Source organism: Leptosomus discolor, chromosome 1 (assembly GCF_034619465.1).
Source record: "Leptosomus discolor isolate bLepDis1 chromosome 1, bLepDis1.hap2, whole genome shotgun sequence".
Taxonomy (NCBI): Eukaryota; Metazoa; Chordata; class Aves; order Leptosomiformes; family Leptosomidae; genus Leptosomus; species Leptosomus discolor.
Window position 1 is genome coordinate 86,234,605 of NC_141391.1, and position 25,088 is coordinate 86,259,692.

At 36.9% G+C, this 25,088-nt stretch overlaps 1 protein-coding gene across 2 annotated transcripts in view; it reads left to right on the forward strand.

Annotated features, from left to right (window-relative positions):
• Positions 1–25,088, forward strand: part of CDKL5 (cyclin dependent kinase like 5) — an 81,865-nt gene that overhangs the window by 55,123 nt on the left and 1,654 nt on the right. The window contains exons 10-16 of one of the 2 annotated variants that reach the window (XM_086464879.1): positions 2,689–2,849; positions 5,173–6,199; positions 9,578–9,683; positions 11,763–11,886; positions 19,968–20,070; positions 23,684–23,806; positions 24,934–25,053. In XM_086464879.1, coding sequence (XP_086321005.1) covers positions 2,689–2,849; positions 5,173–6,199; positions 9,578–9,683; positions 11,763–11,886; positions 19,968–20,070; positions 23,684–23,806; positions 24,934–25,053 — 1,764 coding nt within the window. Of the gene's footprint in view, positions 1–2,688; positions 2,850–5,172; positions 6,200–9,210; positions 9,331–9,577; positions 9,684–11,762; positions 11,887–19,967; positions 20,071–23,683; positions 23,807–24,933; positions 25,054–25,088 lie in introns of both variants that reach the window. The other variant, XM_009949511.2, reaches the window with a different exon arrangement.

Genomic DNA, 25,088 nt, shown 5'->3' on the forward strand with positions numbered 1-25,088 from the left:
CTGATTACTAGATTACTGAATAACCCACACTTCAACTTATGCCAGCTAAAGTAGTGAGTTATTGATATATCTCTACTTACAGAGCATTTCTGGACTAGATTAATGAAGAGGCACCCATCTGGCCTTGTTGTTTTGTTGTTCCTTCCCCCCCACACTCCTTCACAAGTCATGCTGTTTTGCCAGCATGCATTTGGGATTTGGGAGCTGGTTTTGCATGGGATGACTTGGGCAAAAATGATGGTCGGTCGTTTTCATATTATCTGTCATTCTGTTCTCTCTGCCATTCAGCAGCATTTCTCTGAGCTTCATACATTTTCTCTGAGCTTCCATTTACTACTAGAATACTTGTAGAATCCCTTCCTTTTACCCTTGATGCTCTTCACTTGCCTTAGCTCCAGCTGGACTGTGGGCTTCCAAAGTGGCCTATCCTTTGTGCTAACACAGTGTTTTTATGGTCCTTTGTATCCTGTCCTTGACTCTACTTCTATACACTCCTGTTTTGCATTTGTGTTCGTTGAGAAACTCCCTGTTTAGCCAACCTGACCTTATGCAAAATTTTGTGGTCTTCTGTACAATAAGATGCTTTGTTCCTGAACTCTCAAGAAATTCTTTGAAAATCAAGTAGCTCTCTTGGACACCTTTCCTCTGATGGCAGTTTTTCAGGACATGCTGCCCAGTAGTTCCCTATAGAATCTGAAGTTTGCTTTCCTGCATCCTCGGTCCTATCCCTGATGCTTATCTTCCCACCCTTCCTTTGAATCCTAACTGTAATCATCTCATGGTCACTACAGCTCAGACTGTCTTCTTTGATCAGATTTGTCATCAGTACTTTACTGTTGGTGAGCCGCAGTTAAAGTAGAGTGAAGTCCTACCCTTGGCTGATTTGTCTCTCCAGCAGCTGCACTGGGAAATTGCCACCAGCATAGTCTAGAAATCTCCTGGATCATCTACATAGGCTTGATGTCTGGATAGTTGAAGTCTGCCATGAGGATAAGGACCAGTGATCAGGAGACTTCTGCTTGTTGTTGTAGAGAGTTGTCCTCTTCATCTTCCTCATGCTCTTCAATGCATGGTTGGTAGCGACCCCCCACCATAACATCACAAGGGTTGCTTTTCCTTCTAATCCAGACCCAGAGACTGTTAATGGGTGTACCTTCTCTTTCATGCTGGCATTTGTTACCATCCAGGAACTCAATTATATGGAGTGCCACTCTTCTCCTTCCCCAACCCCTTCCTTCTGAAGGCAGCCGTACCCATCAGTGACCATGCCTCAGCCATGAGCCCTGTCCCACTACTTCTCTGGCATTCCAGGAAGGTTCACAGCCTTTTGATTCCCTATGGACTTCGAGTTGCTTGCAGTCCAGCCTCTGCAAGTTAGTGTGCAGGCACTCAAGGGAAGCCTCTGGACATCCTCTCTTCTGAGGAGGAATGTGGAAATTACGGGTGGCCTTCTTGTGTTTGTTTGGCCATTTGAGCCACAGTAGTGATGAGTACCAGAAAAAAGTGGGGAAAGAGAAAGTTAGTAATTCAGCACACAGTTTGACACTTAAGGAAGATACTGCATGCGGTATGACCAAATTACATAGGAATGTATTTTCCCACCTGCTTTGTTTCCTGAGCATTTTCCGTTCTCCATTCAGAAGTGCAGGGATCCTGTGAAAGGAAAAGCAGTTTATGGTCAAGTGGCTGAGTACTATGTTAGTGCATATACAGATGTGCATTGTGTGTGTGTGTGTGTGCACATACATAAATAAACATATTATCTATTCAACCTATATAACCCTTAAAAATAACTATTCTTTTTATGTAATAGCCGTTCTAACTTTAATCGTTACTAACAGTCATGCATATCCAAATATTCCAAGATAAGTTTTGTATTGCCCTGTTCTTGCAAAAAACCTTTCAAATTTATCAAAATACCCAACCTACTGGTTTTCAGTTTTGTGATTAAGTATTTTCTGTGTGTCAGAAAGTGTCTCTGTTTAGAATCACAGCAGATCTAACAATTATAAGGCAAATGTTATTCTGAGTGTATTGTAAACAGTTTAGATGATTCTTTAAAAATATGGGTGGACTTGAACCCTAGAAGTAAAAAGCAGAACTCTTTTATTTGTATAGTTTTAAAAATACTAACTTTAAAAGAGTGTTTTTGTTTGTATAAGAATGTTCCCATATGCTTGTTCTGTTTGTTCATAAAGCCTGTTTCATTGTAGCATTTTATTATCGGTGAATTTAATATTTTTCATTCTAAACAACATTGTTGTAAGGTATATCCTGAAAAATATGTTTAAAATACATATATTTTAAACATGTATAGGTATATACATAAAACATATTTTAAAAAATTTAGATATTTTTGTATTTAAAATGTATTTTAAGCACACGTATATAACTAAATATGTATGTGTGTCTATATATTCATTATATACATACATATAGCCCATACATATGTTTCATAATAAGCAAGGCTGAGGCCTTACATCTCTTAAGTAGGACATAGGGTTTTTTAAGTGTTTATTTTGTATCATATGTAGTTTAATGCAACATGAAATTATTCTAGCAGTTACACCTAATCACAGAAATTCTGGAAATTAAAAACTATCCCAATAATGTTCTTTATTTTGTTATATTTTTTGCTAATGCAAATACAGATACTAACATTTAAAATTTGGGGTTTGTTTTCCAAAGAACTTACTGAAGTTAGATCCAGCAGATAGATATTTGACAGAACAGTGTTTGAACCATCCTTCGTTTCAAACCCAAAGACTCTTGGATCGCTGTGGAAGCTCACCTTCGCGGTCAGCTAAGAGAAAACCTTACCACGTAGACAGCAACACATTATCTAACAGGTAAACGTAGTCATGTCACCATCATCACAGACATTTGCTCTGCCAATGAGTGAGTTGCTACCATGCTTACATACTACACTTATCTACAAGAAAAGAAAAGTAGTCATTTGACAGTTCAGGCACATTAAGACATATATGCTGTTCCGTGTTGCCTCACTGAATAAAGGAAGTAGACACAGTTTTATTGTATTATAGCTATTCAAGCTGAAATTTTTGCTAACTTTCTGCATCAGTCTGAATGCTTCTTGAAAAAAAACAAGGACAGCATTCAAGCCATTTCTGCATATGACAAAGGAAAAATAAGTTGGCTTACCCATCTTAAAAAAATGTTAACCTTTTTCTTGAACAACAGTAGGAATTTTGTGGCTTGGAGGGTGCCAGAGATTCCAAAGGAATGCTCTTTTCTTTGGAATGCTACCATTACTGTACGTGTGCAAATTGTCCAAGGTTTTTATGTTTGAAAGTTCAAAATTCACACAGATTTTTAGCTGCTAAATGTCCTCAAAATTCTGTGCATTGATCATGCTCCAAATTTGGGATGAACAGAATTTTGTCTACAGTCGCAATTACAAATCAAGTCTGGTCTACTTGAACTTAAAGCAGGGTGTATTTGCTCAGTGATTCCCTTGTTGGACCTTATAGCTTGAGAGAAGCCACTTGATTTTAATACATCAATGAACCAGGTTTACTGGTGGATAAAATACTTCAGTACAAAAAGCCTCATGGCATTCCTCTGACAAAAGCTTTCCTGAAGGTCACCCTCTGAAGTATGGAGAATGATAGTGGCTTTTAATCCTAGCCATGTCTTTCTTCAGCTTTTCTGGTGAGATTCAAAAAATTACGCCTCAGTTTAAGATTTGGGATTATGACATTGACAATCTATACTTTTTTGGAGGTAGACACCAAAAAGTTTTATCTACCCTTATAGATATTTAGGATAGAGGTTTTACCATTAGAGATGTGTCATCAGAAAGAAAAACCTAGATCCATGGGAAAATTCTTATCTAAAAGGCTTGCCTAACTGCTTGATTTAAAATTACTAGGGTCCTTATATCTCTAAATCTTAAAAAATATACTTCCTTTTAACTAAAAAATATTTTAAACTAGCATTAAATTGCTGAATTTCTAGGAACTGTAATAGAGTGTGTAATTAGATCACTGAAAGCGGGTAATACAAAAATCCTAGGTATAAAAATGGTTAGCATTATCCAATTATAATTATCAACAAGGTCAACCAAGGTGCAAAGTCACCTGTACAGTGAGCTCTCACTTTAACCTGTGGTAATATATTTGAGCTACATTATAGATTTGATACAGAAATAAGTTAACTGCCTATAACCTGCCTAGGTCCATCAAGGCTGACAAGTACAGCTGCAGTACTGCTCAGTCGTGGCTAATTTGCAATGCCAGCATCAGTCCGGAATCAGAACTCACTTTATGCCAGAAAACCTGAGATACTGAATCCTGCTCAAATAAATTCAGGATGAGTGTTTGCAGAACCAACTGTTACCTCAGTCCCATAATCCCAAAACCAGGAGGGCTGGAAAGCAGAGTAGAGGTTAAGGACAGCACCAGGTAGCTCTGCACCAGTGCAGAACATTTTGGGGTGCAGTTTTGGGGATGAGTTTCTGTGCCGAGAGCTGGGATAGTAACAAGGTCCACAAAAGCTGGGGTTCCTGTGATAGACCTGGTTTTGGGTTTGGTGTTACAGGGCTTGCTCTGCTCCACTGAGCTCAGGCTCTCTCCATCGGGATGTCTTTACCAGCACGACAACCTCTTCCCACTTCTCCTCTCCCCTGCCCCTCCAAATCACACATACATTAGAAGGCCTGGAGCATTGATTGTATTGGGGTTTTTTTGGCAGTGCTGACGTACATTATTGTTTTACCTTCACTTTGATATGCCAGGTACATTTAAGATTTTTTTCAATGGATGTACAGCTGATTTTCTTAATGTAGTGTTTACATTGTTGGTGTGCACGTATATTACTCACACACATGCATAAAGGTGTAAATATACATTGGAATTTCTATGATTGGATTTTATATCTTCTTTTTTTTTGTCAGCGAAATCCATTAATCAAAGCTGAGTTTGTCCATCAGGATATAACCGGAAAGAAACAACAATGTACTAACAGTTGCAAATCTGTTATTTTAGTGAAGCTTCTGATGCCTAGTTGGCAGTATTTGATCTTACTGCAGTTAAAAAATTTGTGGGTTTAAATGACAACTGCTTTCTGAAATGAGTGTACTTTTGTTGAAGTTATTAATACATAAATAAGTAATCTGGTATATTAATGCTTCTTTTGTGCATTTTAACATAGAAATCAAGCCAGCAAAAGTTCTGCTTTGCAGTCACACCACAGATCAAACAGCAAGGATATGCAGACACTAGGGGTTGGCGGGCCAAGAGAAGAGGGTCTTCCAGCAAACGAAAGCTTTTTAAATGGAAACCTTCCTGGAGCTGCACATAGTCCAATGCATACGAAAAAATCAAGCAACACACCTGGATCTGGCAACAAGGATCTAGCTAATAATAACATGCCACATCTTCTCAGCCCAAAGGACACAAAGGCAAAAACAGAATTTGATTTTAATGTGGACCCAAAAGGTTCTGATGCTTCAGGCACGAAGTACCTGAAGTCTAACACCAGATCTCAGCAGAACCGTCACTCATTTATGGAAACTTCTCAGAGCAAAACTGGGACACTGCAGCCTGGCGATAAGCACAGTCGCCACAGCTATATTGATACCATCCCGCAGTCTTCGAAGAGTCCTTCGTATCGGACAAAGTCAAAGAGCCATGGGGTTCTGACAGACTCGAAATCCGTGGGCAACCTTTCTGAGGCCAGGGCCCAGGGTGCAGAACCAAACAGCAGTAGGTATTTTCCATCCAGCTGCATGGACTTGAACTCTCCTACCAGTCCAACTGCTCCCCGACACAGTGATAACCGAACTTTGCTCAGTCCATCCGGGAGGAATAACCGCAGCGAGGGTACCCTCGACACCCGAAGACCATCAACAAGACACTCCAAAACAATGGAGGAGTTAAAACTGCCAGATCACATGGATGGAAGCCATTCCCACTCTCTGTCTGCTCCACATGAATCTTTTTCCTATGGTCTAGGTTATACCAGTCCTTTTTCTTCACAGCAGCGCCCTCATAGACACTCTATGTATGTGAGCCGGGACAGAGTGAGGTCAAAGGGCTCAGAGGGTGGCTTAAGCATAGGGCAAGGGATGGCAGCCAGAGCAAACAGCCTGCAACTGTTATCTCCACAGGTGCAGCATAAGTCACTCACAAGATCTGTTGGCTCGTCACGAGAAGACTGTACGGAAGATACTAATAGGGTTAGTTCAAAATACTGCCTGTTGCGGAAGGCTTGCCTTCCTCGTTTTACTTCGTGGGGGGACGGTGCCCTGCTTTCTCACTTCTGTTTGTTTGTTTGCAGTTATTTATTGATTTGTCTTGTTGTAGAGCAAGGGATATTGGGTTTTTTTTCAGAAGGGCTGAATATTTCAAGTGCAAAATGAGAGGCTATTTTAAAAAATGGACTATGAATACCGTTCTCCTAAAGTACTGCAATGTGAGAACAGAAAAATTTGTCTCTGAAGTTAAAATTTCAGTAGTAGTTCCTAGTCTTTGGTTACATTGCCCAATGTCATTTTTATCATATAGTTTTGCTTAATTAACCTTCTCACTTGTGTTTTTATTTAGCTTTTCTTGTATGTATTTCTGTTATGAATGCTAATGTTACTTTTTGAAGCGAGCTTTTCACTCGCTTATAGCAGGACATTATTGCTGAAGTGCCATAATTTACTAGAGGAATATCAAAACTTGCAGTATTTCTCTTGATTAGTGTGATAAATAACAGGGGTAGGTGTAGAGATTTCATGTTGGAGAAGCCACTGGTAAATTGACTCCTTACAGTGATTACTGTTACTGAACACCTTGTGTTTTACTGTGAGCATTATTTAGTGAGTAGAGGAAGGGCTAGCTCTGGTGTTGATTTACATTCCGTACACGACACTTTTGAATTATCTGATGTTTTACACATCGGATGTGTAGAGATGACTGCATTTGTCCCCAGATCTTTAAACTGCTATACCATTGATCCAAATTGCTGCAGAATGGCGCGGAGAGAAATACAAAAATGAGTGTTTGTTTCTCTACATGTACATTTGTAATGAAGTGACTTCTAAGGAGAGAACTTCTAGTTCAGATTCGTTGACAAATCAAAGGAAGTCAAAAAGCTGCAAATATTATTTGAGGTCTAAAAATTATGCTTTACTGTGAGAGACTGAAAAACTCTGCCTACTTAGTTTATGTAAGAAATATGTGTAGCTGACTTGATAGTGGTCTACAAGTACCATAAAAAAGTTTTCAGGTAGTGACTGCCTCTTCAGGCCAGTAGGGAAAAAAAGGCATAATATGTTTTTTCATACTTACCACATCCTCCATTCAGGATTATGTGTATTCACACATGAGAAAAGATCTCATCAAAATAGGAGAAATACAATGTAATACACAGGGGAAAAAAAAAAAAAAGCTACTTAAAGGATTACAGCAGCTTCATTTCAAAACCAGGGTTTTTTTTTTTTCTTTCTGTAGTCATTTTCCTCACTCTTTCATTTCAAAGTTAAATGTTACTTATCTTTCAGGATGTTACTGTAGAAAGGCAATAACACCAACATTTGAGTTTTTGATAATAAAAGCTCATACCACCTTGTATTCTTCAGCGCATTAGGATTTTTTTCTGCATTATGTAGCAGATATTGATTTGATAAGTAGTTTTAATTTTATTTCATATTATGTAGAGGAAGATTGTTTTTATTAGATCATTCTATGTCTTTTGGCAATTTGTTGACAAATTTTTATTTTAGTTAGAAAAATTATGTGTACCTTAATGCTTATGGTTTTGTTTGTTTCTGTTTGCTTTAGAATGCCTAATCATTTTTAAAGACCTTGCCTTTATCTCTTATGGTCAGTGTTTTTAAAGTTAAACCTTCAGTTAATGCCGTTAAATCTGTATTTCAACCATCAGAGGTCTGAAAGGAAAAATACACTTCTGACATGGGTGGCAAGTCTGTACATTCACAAAGCTGATTTTGTTTGTTTATACTCCTTTCAATCACAAAGCAGAATTAAATTTTCAATCTTCTTATGCTTTGTAAAGGCATTTTCACAAAGAAGTCATTTTTTGGCTCCTCCCTATCCTTTTTTTTTTCCTTCTACATTCTGCATTAGAAATCAGAAAATATCACTTCCCTCAGGATTACTGAACTAAAAAGATCAGGAGTAATATAAGTGTTCTCAAAGATTCTTTATTGTTTTCTTATTTTTTTTCCAGTCAGTTCTACTGGTTCTTTGCTTATATTTTGTGAAGTTTCCTTACTTCTATTTTTCTAGTTTCTCACTGATTTTCTCTTTAGCTCTACCAAGTCTTTTTAAAGAAAAGCATTCTTTGTTTGCCAGGCTTTAAATCTTACTTTAAGAAAAAAAGACTTGCATTCAGTGTTAGTTTGGGGGGCTTTTCAAAAAGGGGGCAAGCAGAAGAAAATCAAGTACAAGTTGCTATTACTGTCTCATATTTGTAACTTAACTGCTGACAAAGAAGAGGTATCTTACACGAGTAGTAATTTAATCAAATGCTCAGCCTTGCGTAAAGTTTGGAAGAATCAAACTGTGATTTAAAGCGTCATTTTAGCTACACTTCTTGTCTCGGCAGAGTTTCAAGGGTTGTTTTATCTGTGACAGTGAGGCTAGACCTTCATTCATAAAAGGCAAAATAGATTTTGCAAATCAGTCATATAGTGAATTGAAATTGCAGTTTTTAATTGCGGTTGGTTTTTTGCGGTTTTGGGGGGTTTTTTTAAATATTTGTCCTTCTTGGACATTCTAGATTTAAATTCATATAGGTGTTTCAGTACAGTTTCCTGTGGGGTCTTGTAAGGGACCATTGAATTTTATCTGGTCAGTCCATGGTGCAGGAAAAATTGTAGCATCTGGTGCATTTAAGAGTGGGGTTAAGTCATATTTGGTGACAAATCACATGCATGTGGATGTTTCCTAGGGCTTACTTAAGCTTTTGCTTGAAGTACTTCCAGGAAGTACTGTGTTCAGGAAAACAGAGTAAATTAGAGGTAATTATATTCTTTTTACTATCCTGTCTGACTTAACTGTTATTTAGCTTACAGCTTGCTTAGTTCAGGGACTACCTCTTATTTTCCTTACGGTAGATTTGTGACTGTTGCTACCTCTAGGTCCTACTGTATAACAGCTGATAAGAGATAGTGCTTTGATGTTGCAATTATCACAAATTACATGCATTTCCTGTTTGCTTTTTAAAATTTGCCGGTAGCAGAGTGACCAGATTCCATCAGAAATTAATTTAACAAGGCTTCCAGTAAAAGATTCCCCCAGAGATGTTACAACTGCATTTCATTCACAGCAAAAATCTGAGCGTCTGAATCATTCTCAAGTCTTTAAAACTACAACTAAGAGGCAAAATTTTGTTAATGCCATTTTTGTCGTTTTGGAAAAAGCAAGCAAGTAGCAAAACCAAACAATTATTGATTACATAGTCTCTGATTTGGTATTGGCAGTTTTTAACAACATGAAAATCGTGCGTGGTTAAGTTTGGGATTTCATGCTTATGTATGTCAGTTAAAAACTCCAAATCAGTTTATAATCTTTCATTTTAAATAGTTGATTGTTCTTGTGTTTAGGGTGGAGCATATCATGATCCACACACAGAAGATGGAGCATCTACTAAGGAAAATAGAATTCTGTATAATGATCCTGTTCCGAGAAGAGTTGGCAGCTTTTACAGAGGTAATTTTATGGTAGATCTTTGAAAATTAAACAAGAATTTTAATGCAGAATATGAATTAAGTAGTAGAAATGGATACAGAGTCCTAACATGAACAATTATAAAATTTTATTGGAAAAAGAATTGTTATCCCACTTTCAGAGAGTGGGTTGACCTGCTAGGCTGTATGCAGTAACTGTATTAGTATCATATTATTTATTTGCAAATGATAACTCACTTTGATTGAAAAGTGCGTCCAATGCAGTTGCTTGTAAAGCGGAAGATAATTTATCAGGGGGAGCTGAACAAAATAAATTAATATTACCAGTGTAAGCATTAAATTAATATTTCAGTTCATTTTTAGGTTAGTATTAACACTATATCTAAACACTTTGGTACTTGTAAGACATTGTCATACTTATGGATCTATTTCAGATACTGTGGTGCATGGAACTGTAATGCTAGTTTTTCATTGCTCAAAACCTATGTTCATTTCTTTTGTTCAGGCTTACTAAAGATCAGGGTTTCCTACAAGAAAAAGCACACTTAGATAATCCCAGTTCAGAATAAATAATAAAACAGGACTGTGTATGTGCATATTTATGTATGTATACCTATATGTGCGCATGTGCGTGTATATATATATACACGCAAATAGATACCATTCTATTATGGTACACAAAAAATGGTGACTTCTGAGCAGCTGCCTTATGGCTAAACCTGGGTAATCCTTTAGAAAAAGACAAGGGTAATAAGAAGCTAATTACTCTCCTGTAAGTGTTAGGAGGCTTGTGGGGCTCCCCTGAACCTTAAGAAGTCCCAATCAGCTAAAAATTGATTGAGTCACCTAATAACCTTAGGTAGAGTCACAAATCTCCCTCTGATCCTCTTCAGGTTGGTCAGTTGGCTGACGACCTGATTTAGACAGGTTAAAATCTGCCAATCCTTGCAAGTGTCCTGTTGCAATATTAAAACCTGTGAGCAATATTAAAGCTTGTGCTGTTTTGAGCAATGTTTTTGAGTGTAATATACAAAAGAGAATCTTTAAGAATCCTCAATCCTGAATTGCTTTTATTAATCCTTAAAACACTCCTAGAATTGGACATGGATTTTCCTTTTATATAGATAGAGAAACAGAAGTTTCAGGCAAGTTACATAAGACATATGCTAAGGAAACTGTAGGTCTGGGGTTTATTCAATTCCTTATTATAACCGAGAGGGATCTTCCTCTTTCACTATATCTTTGAAACAAATATATTTTAGTTCGCAGACTTAATTATCGCTTTGGACAAATGAGACTATATTTAAATAATACATTGATAATAGTACGTGCAAAAACTATTGAAAAAGTTACTATGAAAAAAGTGAATTCATATTTATGCAGTTCTTAAGTACTGACTTAATAGAAAGGTTATTTAGCATGTACTTTTGTACTACAGCTTGAACAAAAACTTAGGTTCAATTTCGATAGATACTATAGTGTGATGCTGCAGTAATGCTGCAACTACTGTCTGATCAATTTTTAATCCAGTGCAGGTATTTCTAGTGATATTCATAGTTCTAATAAATTTATGTTCTAGGTATGTATAACCTATTTTCAAAACCGCAGTATGTCAGTCTGAAAAATATATAATATCTGATTTTGATCCTTTCATTTTTATTGAGTAATCTCTTACTCTTAGTTATATTAAAATCAAAAGTAATTTTTTTCAGGATAGGTACTACTTTTTTAAAGTCTAAGTGAAGACAAAGTGTAAACTGTAGTATTTTGAGTCTTTAATAACAATATTCCAACCTTTTATTCTGTTTTCTTTTTTTAAATGTCAGTTGCGCTTGTGGCTCCCTACAGATAGAAATATTCTCAAATCTAACAACAGTTTAGCCAAGTTCTGATGACAGTCTTATTTTATAACTAGTATCTCACAAAACAACAGCTTTTCAAACTGTAAAAAAAAAAAAGTGTACTTCTTTCAGTCATACGTAAAGTACAACTGTGCCTTCACTCTTTTCTTTCTGTAAAAGAGGCAGAGAGGAAGTAGACAAATGAGAGATGGGATTTTTGGCAGAGCGCAGTATACATTGTTTGCTATTTCTCTGTTCAGTTCCATCTCCGCGTCCAGAAAGTACGTACATAGAAAACAATGTGTCAAACAGAGCCTCTGTGTTACCAGCAGACAGCAGCACGGTGGCAAACCACTCAAAGAGACAAACCACCTTTGATACCTGGTGAGTTGTTATTTACGCAGATGTGTAGAGAATGGCAGGGAAAAAAAAGAGATTTTTAACAGGAGGGAAAAAAAGCCCATGTTTTTCTCAAAATTTACAATTGTCTTCGTGTGCTCAGTTGCTTCCTCTGACTATACTGGCATAGCATTGCATGTTTTCTGTCCTCTTTTTAGCAACAAAAAATATTTCATTACACCATCACACTGAATGCATTAAAAATTATATACTTTTCTCCAGTCTTTCCTGATTTTTTTTTTTTTTCCCCCCCGCTATTAACCTTTGGTTAAAGATAATACAAAGTGCTTGTGTGCATATAGTATGGATAGCAAGGCTGTAGCTTCATCTGTGGATTCCAGAAGCATGAATTGTCAGACAAATGGAAAAAATATCAAAGTGCATGTTTCCATATAGAAAATAGGACTGTATTAATGAAGAATAGAATATTCACCCTACAGTGGGGACTGCTGCTCTTTTTGCTTACGCACCACAGAAGGAAATGAGTACGTTCTATGGGAAAATGGACTAAGCAACATCTTAATGGTGTATATTGATTTTAAAAGATTAAAAGCATCACATGGCTCCATTATATAACGTAGAACAATTAACTATAATTATGCCAATAGAACGACAGCATATGCATAGCTTTGCAGGACTTAAAGGGAAATATCTTATTTTGTTGCTCTGAGAGATGTTCAGCTCTAAAATACTCTTAATCTTCTACTTTGTTCAATCACAATAAAGCACACTGAATAAAAATAAGCAAATGGAGCTTCAGAGGATTGGTGGGAGGAATGGACTGTATGCATTCGCATGGTTCAACTGTGCTTTGTACCACTATCTGAAGCACTGCTCTCTGAAAGCGCGATAAAATCATGCTGTCTTAAAGAACTGTTTCAGTAGTTTGTTGACTTAATGTGTTTTCACATGAACAACCTGTGAATTATCTGCTTAAAAAAAGAAAGGGGATGGGGTGGGGAAGGGAACGAATTGGTATTTCAGCTTGTGATCAGGTTATATACCCGTGTCAGTAACAGAAGATATTTACTCCAGAACCCGTGTCACCTGCTCTGATTCACTAGAGTCTGCTTCCTGTCCTTCAGTAGCTCCACCTTCATCCATTTTGTGGAAGTTAGCTGAGGAATCCGGTCATTTATGTAAAAAGGTGGTGCTTAATGTTGTGACTTATGTGGCTAAAGAAGGTATTTATTCCTACTGTTGAACCCTTTTACATACTTTGTTGTCCTTCATATCTGAATCTTTCTATCTTGCATATAACGTAAGCCAACTGGAATCTTGTTTTGCTTTATATATCATTCAGCAATATATTACCTTTTATTATGTGGTCACTGCAAAGAAACATGTAATGTTATTTTAACTCTGAACTGAAATAATCGCATATGTTATTAGAGCTGGTTGGGAATTTTTTTACTAAGTTTTTTTTTTTGCTTACAATGCTAAATGATCGAAACCAACACTTTTCAAAGGAACAGACTGATATCCACTAACCTTTTATTGGGAAGATTCTTCAGCTCCAGGATGGAATTGCCAGTCAAAACCAGAGATACACTCAAAATAACAAATATTCTGGGGTCAGCATTATTTTTTGGAATGTGAGGAACTTCGAGTGCAGGGCTTTTGTTCTTCATTATTTAAACCAGAGGCTTGAACCAAGATCTTAGATCTGACAAGTGAACGCCCTGAACCAGAAGTCAGAGGTTATTCTGGAACACATTCTCTGTTTCCCTCAATATATTCTCTTGAAGCTGTTTCATCTTTCTGAAAAAATGAAAGGACCGCAGAGATGCTGCATATGGCCTAGTGAATAAGGCCCTTCATTAACTTTGAGACAGTTAGATTTAAGTCCTTGCTGCGATTAATGTACTCAAATATTTTCACAAAGTGGAACAGCTCCTTTGAGAAAACCCACAGAAGAAGAAGCATTTCTTCTTATGAAATGAGAGGAATGGCACCAAGTTACTGCTATTTTGGCATGTGTTTCTCTTTCTCTTTGCTTTTCCTACTCCCTGTTTTCCTGAAATGTTTCCTGCCCGGCTCTACATGTTAACTCTGTGCAAGTTGTCCTGGCAATGGTTTAATGTTGCAAAATTGTTCTGTGCCATAAATGCAGCTTAATCAGATTCCTGAGTGATGTAGAGTCTATGTTCCTCTACTTAAATTTTCTGTATAGAAGTTGTGTAAACGCTTATGAAAATGTTGAAAGCTCTAATGGAATGTGATTCTGCTTACATCAATTTTATGATGAAGTAAATATTTGATGTTTGACTGACGTACATAACTGGTACATGACAATTCATCTCTAATTATGAGTGACATGTATTCCACCTGGACTGGCCACTACTGTAAAATATTGCTTCTCTCATACTATTGCTCTGTGTTGCCTTTCTTCTGTCAAAGATTTTGTGACTGTTTGCTAGACTGAATTGTCACAGATGTTCCCTTGTCTTTGTGTGCATTTCTTCACTCTTGTCCCCACTGTCCTGCCTCTTTAAAATAAAGATGTTATAAACTCGACTTTTGTCATCAGGTTTTACTCTTAAATTACTAGATAGTTTCTGAACTTTAGACAACTTGAGTTGAAAAAAGGCAAATTTTTCACCTTTCTAGGAAATATTTTCTTTGCTAGAGTTCGATTTCCTGTAAATGACCTTGAACTTGCTCAATTTTTCCTTTTTGATACAAGAGTAGATGTTCTATTCTCTTCCACTTATACGAGCTTTGTCTTGAGCTGGGCAAAATCAGTAGGTGTAGGCAAGATGCTTAACCTTGTTCTGCCAGTGTGCCAAAATGTTGGCCTGAGTTACCTTTACCATTGTTATAGGTCTAAATATCTCTTTGGAATAACCTCCAATGTGCAGTACTTTATCTCACATCGTATTGGAAGTGTTTGTATTGGTTGCTTACAAGATATTTGGGGGCTTCTGGAAAGCTTTGTTGTTTAGACTTTTCACATCCATATAAATATGTTCATTCTGTGACAAACAGCTTGTCATATCTTCTCTAGCATATGTCATACCTTCCTGCAAAATTAATAAAAAGGGGTAATACCTATAATATTTTTGTATTATTTTTATATGTATATAATTATATATAAACACACACAAACTTTGTCATTCAAGAAAACAAACAAAAAAAAGAACATCCTACTCTTAGGGGTGTCAAAGGCTTACAATTATGTGTCTACCATTAATTTTCAAGGCTCCAAAACAATACAGTGTTTTGTAAACATGACTTGACTGGCTATAATATCACTCTTTCAGTATCAGTGTAACGGTGTAGTAACACTTAATGGTCTCGAAACTAGAAGGTTACCGGTATCTGAGCAAGCTAGTTTAAAGCTTGTTCGGCTGTGTCTTCAGTACAACTGTTGCTGCATTCTAGAGACTTTGCAGTTCATTTACAGAATTCTTGAATTTGTAAAAAATATCAGGAGGTTTCAAATTTGTAATTGCAAGCATAAAAATCACCTGAGTTAAGGTGATTGGGACTTTAGGAACCGTGCTCTGCATAGCTTGAAGTTGTTCAGCTTAATGGTACAGCTTTTCCTCTGACATTTCCTGCACAAGACTCCTGCGTATGCATTGTCATCTGGTATGTTTGCTTTATTCATCTATTTGGCAACATCTGAGCCTCCCTACCACTTTCTTCTGGTAACCGGTGCCTCTTCCGTGACCCTTCTCCTGTCATCGGTGGTTTTGTTTTGTACTGAAAATTATATGATGCAGTCTAATGTTATTTGCAAGGAAGCTTTCCAGAATCTGTAGTCATCAATATTTTGTCCAAAAAAATAAGCCTAGTGAAGCATATGCTTTTGTAATTTTACAAAACCAACCACTTCCAAATTTCTATGGTTACTAATGTTGAACAATACCAGGGGTGGAGGTGTAAGACATATGTATGTGTATATATACATTTATATGTATACTTTTTTTAGTGATGCCATAACCTCAGGTGATCTAGTGGCTTTAGTGGCTTCTGGGTGGTATACTGTATATAAGATAGTAAATCTGGGGTTTACTCCAGTTAATCCTCTTTTTCCACATGGAAAAAAATAAAAATAAAAAAATTTGAGCTCCAAGCACAGTTCAGATTTGATATCTGATTTTTAAACTTTCAATGCCAGGCTTTTAGACCAAGAAGTTTTGCTATGGGCTTCAGCTTGTGGGATTGAGATTCTTACCTTAAGTAAACCATCTGTCTGAGGTGCTTCATTAGTTTCTGACATTTTCTTGCCTTTGTTTATGGTAACTCTGTAACTGCCAAGGGTTTTACTTTAAGCGAAACCAAAAGCTAACTTGGATCCAGAATTAGTGTTTGCTCATTTATCTTCCAAAGAAAACTTCAGACACTTCAGTAACTCCTCCACTAGACCAAAATCTTACTTGTGTGATTGTAAGTGGTTCAGTAAAGGGAGTAGTATACTGGCAGTTAAAGAGGATTTCTAAGCCAGGCTGCCTGCTGAGAGGGTTTCTGAAGAATAACTGAAACAAGCATGAGGAATTGCCTCCCAAAAAGAGCTGTCTGCAGTACAAATCTGTCTTTGGCAGCACGAATGCAGCATGCTTCCTATTTATTCTTTTTAGTTAGTGTTAAAGCACATCAGCTTGCTTGCCCCATGCGTGTTTGCTGCTATGCCTCGTTGTACCTGCATGAAGTTGGATACCTTTCCTGCCAGGGGAAGTAAATGCTAGTGATAGTCACAGAATTTCTGTTCATACCTATGCGTTTTCCAAGTGTCTCAGACTGGAATAACTAACGTGATCTACATTATATGTCTTAAGCATGCAAAAGGCACACAAAGATAAAATAACAAAGAACAGCACATTTTGCCTTGCCTTTGGTTTCTGCTTGAGGCTGAGCTCTCTGAGTGGGGGCTCTTCTCTAGGGCTAGTCTTACTTGCTAGTAAGAGAGACATTGTGCAACAGATTCTGGTGTAACTGTTTGCTTTCAGGAGCTGAAGCTTTATGCAAAATACCAAGGTACTTGCACTTATATTGTGAGACTTTAGTGTTGAGTGACTATACCATACAGGTTTTTTCTGATAATCCTAATTTTTTCCTGTACTGTCCATTGTCTGAAAATCATCTTTTGGGCTGCCTAAAATATCCCAGTGTTTCATCTTGTCAATCAAAATGTTCTGCTCTATTTTTACTCAGTACAAAATCCTGGTGTTGAAGCTTCCTGCTATAATGCTATATTTGTTCGCTCTCTTCACATAATGAGGATGTGTTTTGAAGCAATTGCTTTTCAAGGTCAATGCTTTTTCAGACAACTGTACTGCAATATGAGTCATAGGAGTTAATGACATAAACCAGTCGGTGTAAAACCACTGGCTTTTGGGTAAGCAGCAATTGAAAATGAGCAGAGTTCTCAACCTCTTATTTTCCTCCTCTTGTCTGGTCACTGTAGTCATAAAGAGGAAATGCTGGTGCAGAATTTCACTTTTTTCTGTTCATTTGCTGTAGGGAGCAGTTTTCTCATCCAGGTTCACTGGGCCAAAGAAAAGAATCACACCTGAGTGAATCTCTGTCTAAAAGTATGGCAAAAATTGTCCCAAGCTTTATTCTGATGATTAAGTTCACCTTTAAAAATACAGTGTCCCTATTATGGAATAGACTTTGGAGCAGAAAAGTCATAGCAAGACACTGAAAAATTTTAAAGCACAAGGTAGAGTAACCACATGAGGACTTCCTTATGATCTGACACTGGTTCTGCGATGGACAACATAGTTGCTGGGTTGGTGATTTGCACTGGGGTGTGGTTTGGGGTATGTTTCCAGATGTGGATCCACAGTAGCTCCTTTGGGGAAAGGCTCAGAAGATTCTCAGACCCATTCACATGGCTTTCAGAGTACAAGCAGGATACTCGGGTGCATGCTTTCCTCCAACTTCTCTAGCAAATTATGTAAAAATCATTTAGTAAATAATTCAGTAGGTGTTTTGTCTGTGTTAAGTCAGTCTTGTGAGTTCATCAAATCTGTAAAGCTGTCAGTAGCCTTTACTCTTGGACTTTCTCCTCAGTGCTTTAAGTGAATAATACAAGACTGCTTTACTGCTGTTACACAGTGGTATCAAATACAGGGACGTGACAGAAACAGGAATCCTTGGCAATCCAGTATGTTTAAAATATGTGTTATAAATCTAACCATTGTGTTTAAGCTAGAGATTTTTCTGTAGCGTTGTGATTGTCACATTAAATCTATGTTGTTGTGCACCTGAATGAGTTTCCTGAATCTAAATCAGAGTTCCAAAAATCTAATTAGGAAAATTTCCACCATCCTGTCTGCTTACAAGTCTTCCCTCTAAGCGGTCCTTTTACTCAACAATTGCACTTTATTACAGTGTTTAAACACTGCATGCATTTATATTTAGAACCAGGTAGCATTTTGAGCTTGAAGTGGTTTTGTGTAGAAATTGAGGAACTGATGAAGCCGCCTATCAGAGTGAATATTCTCTTACTAATAAGGAGGATGACTCAAGTGATTCCTACCCCAATTATGTGTTTCACATTTGCTTGGAAAAGAATGTCAGCTTGGTATGTAGTAGCAGCTGAATCACCAGCTGATAGCATACCATTTAAAGCCAGAATTAGAAGCCAAAGATAACTATAGCAGGCAGCTAAGTGTGGCTACATTACAGTTGCTCCAAGAAAAGCTGCTCCTATTTGCCATCCATAGCCCTGAGAACTGTGGCTTTCCTTTAGGTTTTCTATCAAGACCATGGAATAATTCCATATTTGTTTTTATAGAACATGAGTGATAAAGGACTATTAAATCACCCAGTGTGATTTTCTATACGTTAGTTGCCAGTAAATACCATCTATTCGCTGGGGTCCATGCCCAGGAGCATTCCTGACAAACGCGTGTCTCCCAGGAGAGCATGCGAGCCTGATTTGAAACGTCGAAGATGGGAAATCCACTTCTGCACTAAGGAGCTTGTTCTGACGGTTAATCATTCTCATTGTTAAAGTCAGTGCCTGATTTCTAATATGACTTCTCTGGCTTCATCATCCGTCTACTTGTTATGTTTTTGCCCTTCACTTTAAAGGTCCTTCTAGTAGTCTGTAATTTCTTCCCGGAGAAGTACTTGTGCGCCACAGTCGAGGAAACTAAATATTTGGGGCTGGTTTGGCTGTGTTTTTTAACATACTAAAGAGATTGAAATCTCCAACTCTTTTAATATAGACTGTTTGTTTCTGTCTCTGAAATTATTTCTGTGACGCTTCCCTGCACCATTTCCAATTTTCAAACTATTTTAATGGGCACTAGGACTGCGTTCAGTGATGTCTCACCAATGGCTTACATAAACCATCTTTTTACCCCCTATCAGTACTTTACATATGGAGTTTACTGTGTTTGCTTAAAGTAACATGTTATTTATCAGTAGTTAATTCAGCTGTGTAGAGAAGTTAAAAGGTGGAAATTCGGTCTTCAGGCAAGTCACCTGTTCCACTTTTGGGTCATCTTCTTTTGCCAGCACTGTCTTACCCACGCATAACAAACTAACTGAAGTTTTTAAGTTGAAATGGACAACAGTAGATCCCCAGCTTCCCTGATGATAAATTTGGAACCATGTCAGCAAAGGTCAGGAAGTTTGGTTGAAATTGGTTTTCTCTCTGGTGAACTTTGCAACTCCTGGCTCTCCAGCAAGCAATGGATAAACTGGACCTGTGCTTTTATACCTCGTCATCATTTGTATGTTCTCCCAGATATGATTTTCATTTTTCTAAAAGACCTTGTGTGTGATATTTTGGTTTGAAAATTAAATTCTGGCTTTAAAAAAAAAAAAAAAAAAAGACATGCATGCTTTCCTTTTTCCCTAAATAACTATTCACTGGTTTAAGCTAATCGTTTACCCTAACACTGTGCTTCTCCTGTCCCATTTAATAAGAGTATTTATCCGGTATTTGTATAGTAACCCTTGAACCAATGAATGCTAAAACGTTAAGAATCTTTTTGCTTTAATCAATAATTTGCATTCTTTGGCATCGGATTTCGTTATTGCACAGAATTTGCATAATATAAAAATAAAATCTCGCTTACAATACGTTATTTCATGTTTAGGAAAAGTCCTGAAAACCTTAACAGTCACTCAGAACAGCTCAAGGAGAAAGAAAAGCAAGGTTTTTTCAGGGCAATAAAAAAGAAAAAGAAGAAAGCTCAAACCGTAAGTATACAGTATTTCTAACATAAAATATATTTATCAGTTTTGAATTACATCACTTTAATATGCTAGATTAGTACAGTACCTTTGTATTATTTATGATCATATACACATGTATCTATTTGTTGTTTTATTTTCTCTCCTCACTATATGAAAGTCAGATTCTTTTCCTGTTCAGGATTTATTTATCGGCCTTTTCAAATATCTCTTCACCTACTAGTGCTGTGCATCTTTCTTTTCATTCAGACCCTTTGAGAGCCAATTTTGATGCAAGTTTTAAGCTGATATTGTGCCAAATTCTTTTGCAGAATATGGTGATACCATTCCAAGAATAGAAAATGTGTTATTTTGTGTCCTCAGAGCTTGAATAATTTCAGACACCCATTTGGAGGAGATCAAACTGGAATAAGGATGACATGTCTTAATAATTCTGAATATTTTATGGTTTATTGCGGGAATGGATTGTAGCTTTTGTTATTTGGTATAAGCCTTTGGTGTCTTACGTGTTTTTACATTTTCATCTAGTTTTGGGGAGGAAAGAAGAACAACTTTCTGTTATGAGAAAGCAATGTCATATTCACATTTCACAGAGGTTTATAATTAAAACCTCCTTAAGAACTGAGGTAACCTTAACATCATCTCATCTCATCTCATTCTTGAATTAACAGTTCTGGAAACAGTAAAGTACCTAAAATTTCATTTACATAAAGTTGCAGTGTTTCTGGAAGCATAACTGCAGTTACAGTTTTGAAGTTTCTCCAAATAGAGTAAATCGTGCTTGCTCCTGGTGAAGGGGAGTGACTAAATCAAAATATCTACTGTCACAGAGTGAGATAGCATGACTCTGGGTGTTGGTGAAGGGCTGATCTGTTGTAAATTGCAGGAGAGCAGTGATTATCAAGCTTTTTTTTTTTTTTTTTTTAGTTTCTTTGAACTGTGTAGAACGTGTGCATCTGTACGTTAACTAGCACTCAAAAATGCACCCCACCTTCCTGCTGGGCAGGTATTAGAGCAGTGGCATCTACGTCTCCTTCTGAACTTGTTCATCCTGATACCTATATGCAGTTCAAATATGATCATTTGCATTACACAACTGAACAAGATCTGCAGATTATAATTCTGGGATTAGTTTATATCAAAATGTCCATGAAAGGATAGCACACCTAAGACCATTGGTTCCAGCAATACATTTTCAAAAAAAAAAAAAAAAAAAATGTAAAATTTGCACTATTCTAGTCCACCCTGATTCCAGACATTCAGACATGGTGGTAAGAAACACTTTAGAAGCCCAGCTCAAAGATGGTGTATCAACTACTTCCAGATTAAACTGTGTGAAGGAAATACAGACTGGATTGTATTGCATCTCAAAATCCAGCACTTTGCAAAACATCTAAATCACAAGTACCTTGATCCATAGCTACCAAAACCTTCACTGATTACAAGTCAGGACAGTTTTATACATAATCCTTACTCCTGTTTCTTCTCACTCTTAAGAAGAGAGGTATTGGGGGCAGGGGGCAGGGGAGAGAGATATTTTGCATAAGGGAAAATAATGTGGCTAGGTAGAGCTAGTATCTAGATGAATAAATTAGTGAAAGAAAATAGGGATAAAAGTCTTGCATCCTCAGCTAGAAACTTGCTGACATCAACTTGATTTTTGGACCCAACCAGCAACTGAAAAACGTCTTTTTATTTCTACTTACAGCTGTTGAACAGACAGTATCTAGGGATAGGGTGTACCAACCTATATGTGTACAAGTGTCTGGTTCAGACAGTTCTTTGATCTTTGTCTGTTATTGAGGACGTCTACCTAACAAACATCAGGATGTTCATTAGGATCTTCCAGTGCAACAAAAATTATTACCTTCAGTTCAGCACCAAGTTTGACTGTTAACAGCGCTGTAATATTAGTTCTTCAACTGCATGAATAATGTTTTCTATGAATTCGTATTAAAAATCTAACAGATAGCTTGTGACTGCCCAAGCTTTTTTTCTGAGGCTTATAATTCTTATAGAGTCCTAGAAGTATGAAATTCTGCTTATTTACTCTGATGCAGATTTTCTGCAGCAAGTAACAAACTAGACCTGAGAACTGTCACAACACACAGAAGCACATCGTAGCTAGCTACTGTTTACTTCCGATATCTTCTGGCAAGTCTCATTTTGCTGGTGATAGTAATAAAAATCCTAAAATATATCTGAAATTGGATGGAAAACATCTTCTTAATAATGTCATTCTCAAAATCTCTAATAGCCCAGAACTGATCCCAGTTCCTGACACTTCCTCCTGCAGAGTCGTTACCGTTAATCATTCTCCCTAGAGTTCTCCTGGTGCAGTTCCTCATGGGGTGATAATTGTTACTGCCTGCTATGGGAATTCTTTCCAATATTGTTTTTGCGGAGCTGTTCTTATACATTCTCCTTTTCATCATGTTTGGAGTCTTTTAGTAACATAGCAAAAGGTTTTGAGGATTGCTAGAGTCAGAGTTTTTTCCTGTCTTCTGCCACCAAACAATTTGATATCCGTGAGGGTTGTGCACAGTGTCAGTAGGCTCTACCTTCAGAGGAGCCTGCGTTTTGCAGATTTTGGCACATACTGCAAGCTTATGAGTCTGAAGAAATTACCTGCTTTGGAAAAAACAGTTGCAGGTGAGCATTTCTCCTAGTCATGCTTTAATTCCTTTTTAATTTACTGAACTTGAAACGTGAAATTCTTCTGACCATAAAGTTCCTAGACAAGCTATGCTAATTAGTGACTCTTTCTTTCATGAGCTTGGATGGCATCTAGAAGCTGAGAAAGCTGTTTGAAAACCCTCGCTCTTGATCGTGCCCCCGTTGTTCTCTTTAGTCGTATAATCATTATATTGTATTATAAAGTTTTATTTCGATAGGCAGAATAATGCTAGACACAACATACGTGTCTTGTGCTTGTTTGTACTTGAGCAAGGGAGAAAGGTTCCCCATCAAAATTTTGATACTTGATAGTTCTGTTTGTTGTTTGTGCGTCCACTGGTATGCTCTTCAGTTGTGTCACAGAAATTAAACAGCCAGTGCCCCTTGCAGTTACACATGAAGTTGTTGATGGTATATTTTTGTCAGAACTGAAATAATTCATCCTGGAGCCCTCGCTCTTTTTACAAATTAAAAATAGAATACTTTTGTTTCTTCTAGAGGTAGCTGTCAACTGCTCATTCTGAAACAGATTGCTATTATTGTTAGTGTATCTTTGATATTTTGTTTATATAAAAAAAAGAAATGTCATACTGCTTTAGGTCATTATCACAAGTAGCAAATGACTGCCAGCACTGTAGAATTTGATCCGAAGCTCAGTAGAGTCCGACCAGTTGTCTCCAAAAGGCTTTGAAATGTACTCTGCATTCCTAATGAACATGGATATAAGAATAGGTGTACTGATCTCTTTTTACACGCTTTATGTGCATTGAGTTCCTTCAATTTGTACCATATGCTTTTTTCATTCAATCACTATTGTATTTTCCCAACACAAATTATAGGATTGATACCATATATTGTTGGAATTTTTTAAAAAATCATATAGTAAGGACAGATTTCTTGAATTGAAACACTATGCATTTAGTTGTTATATCTTATATTGCAGACAGACTCAACCAACGGGGAGAATCCAAGCATCAAGAAATCCCTCTTTCCTCTTTTTAATTCAAAGAATAATTTAAAGCATAGTTCTTCTTTGAAAAAGCTTCCTGTAGTCACTCTACCCATGGTATTAATTTTTAAGTACAGTAGCACTGTAAAATGCTCCAGTAAACTTGTTTTACTGACTACAGCAGCATGTGTTTTATTTTCATGGGATCACTTTCTCTTCATGCCAGTTAAGTATCTTGGGCCAGTTCGATAAATTTAAGTTAAAAAAGCAGTTCTGTTGCAATAGATTGTGCCTAAAAATGTGGGGGTTTTAGTATTTGATATACTGAAAATGTAACATACACAGTTCCAGAGAGAATGAGCCCTGGGACTAAGACTAAAGGAGGAAAATAGTTGTGAAATCATACATGTTTAAAATTAAACTGTTTCATTCTGTTTCAATCAGGGAAAAAAATGAACCTGGTTTGTTTTATAACTATATTGAAAATATTTTTTATGCAAATGGCTCCTTTATATATACATTTAATCACATGTTAACAACAGATTATTTGAAAACTAAATTTTAGCTCATGCCTCTTCTGTATTTTTGTTTGTCCTAATTGTTCATGCTAAAAGACAGACTGCATTATAAATAGGTTACATTTTAACTGTCCTTTTTTTGCTTAGAATTCTTGAAATGCTATAAAACTCTACATATAAGTTTTAAATTATCCTTCTGCCATAAAATTTGTTGGATTTTGAGCTTGTTCGAGGGGGATTGTCTTAATTTTTGGTTTAGTTTGGGATATTTGTAGAGGAGGAGAAAAATGGGGAAAGGAAGAGCTCTTGGTTTTGTGATGGCAAAATCAGCCAGACATCAGTTTAGAGAGATCTTGGTCTGCTTCACTCAGGAACAAATTTATAGAACTGATCCATGGTCTTAACTGCGGTGTGGAATGCATTTTAAATGAAGATAAGGCTCAAGAATCTTTCTTTTTTCTTTTTATTTTTTGAAGCCTTGTTTAACTGCTCTCTCTTACAGCAAATAACACTAACAGCATGCGAATGCTTTAAGGGCTAAGGGTATAGCAAATCTGCATGATATCCACAGCCACTTGCTCTTACTATGGGGAAAAATATTGAAAGGTCATTGCAATTCTGCTGCAATAATGGGCTTCACTTGTGTTCTGTAATTAACTGGGGGAAATGATTTACAGCTATTCTTAAGAATATATTAGGAGACCAGTATTTAATATTTTGTTGCAGATGCCTAGCAGTGATGGTCAGGATCTCTTGGCATTACAGAAAGCCATTCATTCTTCTAATCACCAGAGCAGCCGGCAGAAGGATTGGCATCCTGAGAAGATGACAGAAATCCAACCTCATGTAAGTGGCATTATCAATTCCCTGTATTTTAACAT